This window comes from Miscanthus floridulus, chromosome 11, assembly GCF_019320115.1.
Source record: "Miscanthus floridulus cultivar M001 chromosome 11, ASM1932011v1, whole genome shotgun sequence".
Classification (NCBI taxonomy): domain Eukaryota; kingdom Viridiplantae; phylum Streptophyta; class Magnoliopsida; order Poales; family Poaceae; genus Miscanthus; species Miscanthus floridulus.
In genome coordinates, this window is record NC_089590.1 from 52,123,883 (window position 1) to 52,130,384 (window position 6,502).

The window sequence follows — 6,502 nt, forward strand, 5'->3', positions numbered from 1 at the left end:
AGGTATTACGTCATACTGACGGCCGAACCTGTCTAAATCTTATGTCTTGGTGCTTGTATTACCATCTCGCTCCTGATCTCGCTCACTTCTACGACAAATCTACCATCGTGGGATACCTCTTGGTGGACTTCCGAGCATCTTTTATCGACACATAGTGGTTAACAAGCCTAGAGAACCATGAATGAAACAATTAACAAGTAAATAAATAAATAAAAATGATCCGCACTAGACCATGGATTCACAATATCCGCTTTCCACATAGAAGATGGAGATTCAATCACGCAACAAAGAGTTGTGTGCACAAGTGCATTCACATTGCAGCCAGGCACAAGCGAATAAGCGATCTACTACAACACAATTGTTTCTAAGGCTGTGTTTAGTTCTCACAAAATTTTCTAAAGAGTATTACAGTAGCTATCACATCAAATCTTATGCTGTGCATGGAGCATTAAATGTAGACAAAAAAAACTAATTGTACAGTTTAGTTGGAAATCACGAGACCGAACGTTTTGAGCCTAATTAGTCTATGATTAAACACTAATTATCAAATAAAAACAAAAGTACTACATTAGCCAAATTTTCAAATTTCACGAAACACAGCCTAAACACCGGCAACATCAAACAGCCCTATCATTTTCGCCCACTATGCTGCTTACTGTCAGCGGAGACGCTGAGCTGTAGACAAATCACAAAGGTCGCGGAGGGATGGCGACGCTGGTGCATGGAGGGCTCCGCACCACTCACACGGCCGTCGAAGCCGTGCACCGTGCCACCGTGCACGGGTGGTGGACTGGCGGAGTGGCGGGGCATCCGTGCCCGTACGCGACGACGTGCGCGTGCGCCAAGATATCCTTCATCACATGGCAGGTGGGTCACCTCTTCGCCAAGATATTATATATATAAATTTATAATCGATCGATTGCAAAGAAAGCACGGCGAGCGGAGTCCAGATCAAAAAAGTAGCACGGCGCAGCTGCTGCCGGTCGGCCACCAAACAGTCACCGCAGGGCAGGCGCAGGCCAACCTGAAAGGCGGCGGCGGCAGCGGCAGCAGGTCACTCCTCTGTCCTCTCGTCCCCAGTCCACCGCATCGCCATGGCGCCGCCGCAGACGGTCCCCCGGCGCGGCCTCTTCATTGGCGGGGCCTGGAGGGAGCCGTGCCTCGGGCGCCGCCTCCCCGTCGTCAACCCGGCCACCGAGGCCACCATCGGTTCGTGCCCGCGCTCCCCCTTCTCTCCGATCGCTTTGACAGCGTACCTGCAGCACCCTACCTAGCACCGTACTGAACTCGACCTTTTTTGTTGTGGTGGTGGTGACCACTGATCGGTATCGGCGAAGGCGACATCCCGGCGGGCACGGCGGAGGACGTGGAGATCGCGGTCGCGGCGGCGCGGGACGCGTTCTCCCGCGACGGCGGGAGGCACTGGTCGCGCGCCCCTGGGGCCGTGCGCGCCAACTTCCTCAGGGCGATCGCCGCCAAGGTGCCAACCTTGTCCTTTCACAACTCACAACCATATCCCGAGTCTGTTAGAGTCGTGAACATCTAGCTGGTGTGTGAACAGAGTTAGTTTTGGGGGCGACTAGGAAGGTTGCTCTTGCCTAGTGTTTTTTGGAGTCCATAGATCGCTTCTGGGAAAAACAAAAACGTGATCGAGATGGATGACTGTTGAGCGATTGATTGTCGAATGTCTCCTCTTTTATTTGGCCAGTATCTGATTTCATTTTACACCTCTTGGTTAGGTTGATTGTTTGTTGTGTATGAACATCTATGGCTGTAGTTTTATATATCCGATACCTTAATCTTGGTCTACTAATCTCATACTGCAGAGTAGCCTTAATCTTGGTCTACTAATCTCATACTGTAGAGTAGAAGCCTTAAATTCTTGAGGTAGTAACAGCCTAGCAGGATAGTGACAATGCAGGCTCCAATCATAGACTATTTTTCCTGCTATGTGCCATGCTATGACACTGAAATTGTCTGTAGATTGTCTTTCAGTAGTGGAAAATATGGATTATATTTCAGCTATCAGCAATCGGGCATTGGATCTTACTGTCATCATTTAAGATTACTTCCTGCGCGCATGTGGAAGGCTTACTAGTTAATGCTGTTTACTGCATTTTGAATGGACATCTGTTAAAAGACTCGACCAGGGGGAGGGACGCCCCCTGATTTTGTCCTTAAGAAGTTTGTGCCAGCCTTTGAACCTGGACCAGTGACAGGGGTTTCATTGTCCATTTGATTCCCAGGCTTCAAAGGTCTAACCAGTGTAACTCAACAGGAGAAGTTGGCTAAATGGACATCTGTTATTATGAGGAAATCGTCTCATTGTTTTCTTCTTAACTGGCACAGTTGTTTCTTCTGGCAGTAATTTTCTTGAAATGTTTGTTGCTGGGTGCAGATTAAAGATAGAAAATCTGAGTTGGCTTTGCTGGAGACACTTGATTCTGGGAAGCCTCTGGATGAAGCAAGTGCAGACATGGTAGCTTCAGTTTGCATTTTGCACTATGATGTTCGTTGTGTCTGGAGAAAGAAGATGCAATATGTTTTAATCAATGTTTTAACATTTCATATTAGGATGATGTCGCTGCATGCTTTGAGTACTATGCTGATCTGGCAGAAGCTTTAGATGGGAAGCAACGTTCACCAATCTCTCTGCCTATGGAAAACTTCAAGTCATATGTACTTAAAGAACCCATTGGGGTTGTTGGACTGATCACTCCTTGGTATGACATCTGCTTTCATTCAAGCACCTTAATTCAACAAGTTTTCCAACATTTCATTGTATGCTTCTAGATTTTCAGTTCATGAGCATATGCTGATTCTATAGTGTAACAAAATGTTTCTACATTCCATGTCTCGTTTTCTTCTTAAGGTCAGTTGTTATGTGGTTAAACCAGAGTGATTATTTATTTTCTATCTTTACCACATGCTTTCATTTATCCATGTCAAACAAGAGAACATTCTGATTCCTATCAGAGCAAATACTGTTAATATGTATGCGAGTGTATTTTAAATTTGTTCTCTTTTGTATTTCATAGTTTAACATATTTGAAGCTAGTAGCTGCTTCCATGATAACTGAAATTGGTTCTTTCGACCTCTCTTATATCCAAGAAAAGCACAACATGATCAGCTAGAAATGTGCCTTTTCTTCTCCAAGCCCCTTGGCCCTGGGCCATATACCAGCCTTTTAGTCATTATTATGCTCATTTCTCAATTGTTGAGCCCTCTACAAGTTAAGGATATGTTAACACCATCACTCACACATGCACCTTCACATGCATCCTAAAAGGCTTGGAGAACTACTATCGTTTATGTTTGTGCTTTGCACATGAACAATGAGTTTATCCGATGATCATTCTAACCCCTTATCTTTCTCCTTGTGTAAATGAAGGAACTATCCTCTGTTGATGGCAACTTGGAAGGTCGCACCTGCCTTGGCTGCTGGGTGTACAGCTGTATTAAAGCCTTCAGAGTTGGCTTCTGTGTAAGGCTTTGATGCTTTTTAAGTTATTACTTGAGCAGTTGTTTTATCCTGGGAGCTGGGAATAAAATCTTTTATAAATTCAGGAGTTGCTTAGAGCTTGGTGCAATATGTATGGAAATAGGCCTACCACCAGGTGTCTTGAACATAATTACTGGTCTGGGCCCTGAAGCTGGTGCTCCATTATCCTCACATCCCCATGTGGATAAGGTCAAGACAATCAGACCTCTTTCTCAATGAGTACATATGCTGTTTAGCATCACTTGATTTGAAATAATTACTGTCAGATCATAAACTTATCACAATTATTCGTCCATGTTGTAGATTGCTTTTACTGGAAGTACAGAAACTGGTAAGAGGATAATGACTTCAGCTGCCCAAATGGTTAAGGTTTGTTCTCTTTTCTCTATATTTAGCTGCCATCCGTTCTCAGCAAATTTCCACATCCTAAATGAACTTTCCATCAACATGATCATTGTGGATCTGTTGATGCAAGAAATCTTCAAATTATGTACCTGTATCACAGAATTCTTATTCCATTGTTTATTGTAATCTTCAACAGCCTGTTTCATTAGAGCTTGGTGGCAAAAGTCCTCTTATTGTCTTTGATGACATTGGTGACATTGACAAAGGTCTCTTCCTCATGTTGCACTATGCCCCTAATTTTATTTTATCTAATGTTTCAACAATCAATCTATTTTCAGCTCAATTCATAAGGTTTATAACATTATGGAAGTGCAAAAGTCAATTTTACATATTTTATTGCAAGTTTTGTTAGCTGTACTAAGGTATAACTGGATTGAAAACAGCTGTTGAATGGGCCATGTTTGGGATCTTCGTAAATGCTGGTGAAGTCTGCAGTGCTACTTCTCGTCTACTGCTGCATGTATGTATTTCTTCTAGCTGTTTTGGACAGATCAAGTCATCTTCTGATACATGACATCACACCAAGTTATTTCTAATACAGGAGAAAATTGCAAAGAAATTCTTGGATAGATTGGTTGCATGGGCAAAGAATATAAAAGTCTCAGATCCACTGGAGGAAGGCTGCAGACTGGGTTCAGTTGTCAGTGAAGGACAGGTGATGTAAAACGAAGCGTATCAAACTTGTTGAAGTTTTGTTGCAGACATGTACTTACCTTTTTTTAATATATGTAATACTTCAATGAGGATATTATGTCCAAATTAAATAAGTAATCAGGAATCAGGCCAATAGCGATGATATCCAAAGCAAGAAACTGTTAGCAAATGATTCTTTGCACACCTCTCTTTCAAAAAAAAGTGATTTTATTCATTTATATTTTTGAAATCAACATAGAACATTATGAACATAACCCAATTGCATGTGTCATCCCCAACTCTGAACATCTTAAATCCTCTTGTTTAATTCAGTATGAAAAGATAAAGAAGTTCATCTCAACTGCAAGAAGTGAAGGTGCCACAATTCTGTATGGAGGTGCCCGACCACAGGTAAGCATCCTTAATTTCATTGCCTGATTTTGGTTTCTCAGCCATTGATCCAAGCTACATTGATGAATTGGCAGCATCTCAGAAGAGGGTTCTTTCTCGAACCTACAATTATAACAGATGTTAGTACGTCAATGCAAATTTGGCGAGAGGAAGTCTTTGGACCAGTCATCTGCGTTAAAGAGTTCAGGACAGAGAGTGAAGCTGTGGAACTTGCAAATGATACTCAGTGAGTCATTTTTGCTTGATTTTTCAAGACTAGAAAATAAAAAAGAGCCTTTGATGCTTATATTGTTCATTCACCTTCTGCACAAACTCTTTTCAGCTATGGTTTAGCTGGTGCGGTGATCTCCAATGATGAAGAGAGGTGCGAGCGCATTTCAAAGGTAACAGAAAGTGGAAGTATGACCTGGACATTGATTTCACCTCCTGATTACTTGCAAGGATGTTAAAGTTATAATTTGATGGAAGTATTTGATACCATAACACATGTAAAATTTGTCGTCTGCAGGCTCTTCACTCTGGTATTATTTGGATAAATTGCTCGCAGCCATGCTTCGTCCAAGCTCCTTGGGGAGGGAACAAGCGGAGCGGTTTTGGTCGGGAGCTCGGAGAATGGTGAGTCTTGGCTGCAATGTCAAAAGATTGCACAAATTGTAGCTATTATACTCCCTAAGCAAAGGTTTTGTAAGTTGCATCATCTGAATTGCCTCCACTACTTTCAGGGGCCTTGATAACTATATGACCGTGAAGCAAGTCACCAAGTATTGCTCGGATGAACCGTGGGGATGGTACCAGCCTCCATCTAAGCTGTGAAGGGGCATCCATTCCAGGAGAATGGAGCGCATCATTAACTGAAGACAGCATCAGTCCTGTTCATGGACAGAAGCTTATGTACAGTACAGTGCTCGTCAATAAAAGCTCTTTGATGGCAAAATGCTTGCTGCTTGCACTACTATAGAATTCAGGACTGAAGAGTACTATTAGCATGGGTTGTTAGTCTGCACTCTTATCATTCGAAGTTTCGCAGTGGTGTGTAGTTGCACCTGGAAGATTGCAATAATAATAATGATAATTGGATAATCTTGAGACTGCTAATACGTATTATTTTACACTTTAAATATGTTTCACGAGGATTCATTATTAACTTCCTGGAGTGCTTTAGTCGATCCATAAGAGGCTAAGACTAAGATATGGCTGTGGTTCGCATGGGACAACCGGCAAAGGCCACGGGAGGGCTTGTAGGTGCCGGTTTCTGATGAAGACCCAGCAATGTTCAGTGCAGCCACTGTAAGCTGGGAAATGGCAAAACGGCATCCTCGTGGAACTCGCGCTGGCTGAATGGCGAGACACTGGCTGTGCGCTTTCCGGCGCTGCACAAGCATAGCAGGAGGAAAAATAGGACGGTTGACATTGACCACAATTTGAGCCAGCAACTTATCGCGGAGTACATCAAACTTTGGGAGGAGCTGGAGAATATAGTCCTCATAGAGTCATAGCAAGACACCATCTCCTGGACTGACAGCTGACGGCAAATACTCCACCAAGTCTGC

The 6,502-nt window shown here is 43.1% G+C and overlaps 1 protein-coding gene across 1 annotated transcript; it reads left to right on the forward strand.

The window, feature by feature from the left end:
- The first annotated feature begins 915 nt into the window (after nucleotides 1–915).
- Nucleotides 916–6,047, forward strand: LOC136490722 (aminoaldehyde dehydrogenase 2). Its single transcript, XM_066486920.1, has 15 exons — nucleotides 916–1,209; nucleotides 1,338–1,480; nucleotides 2,399–2,479; nucleotides 2,575–2,723; nucleotides 3,393–3,485; nucleotides 3,569–3,692; nucleotides 3,807–3,872; nucleotides 4,045–4,114; nucleotides 4,292–4,368; nucleotides 4,450–4,563; nucleotides 4,875–4,952; nucleotides 5,027–5,178; nucleotides 5,275–5,335; nucleotides 5,461–5,567; nucleotides 5,675–6,047. The coding sequence occupies exons 1-15, from the start codon at nucleotides 1,095–1,097 to the stop codon at nucleotides 5,763–5,765; spliced, it is 1,521 nt and encodes a 506-aa protein (XP_066343017.1). The 5' UTR covers nucleotides 916–1,094; the 3' UTR covers nucleotides 5,766–6,047.
- Nucleotides 6,048–6,502: the final 455 nt, after the last annotated feature.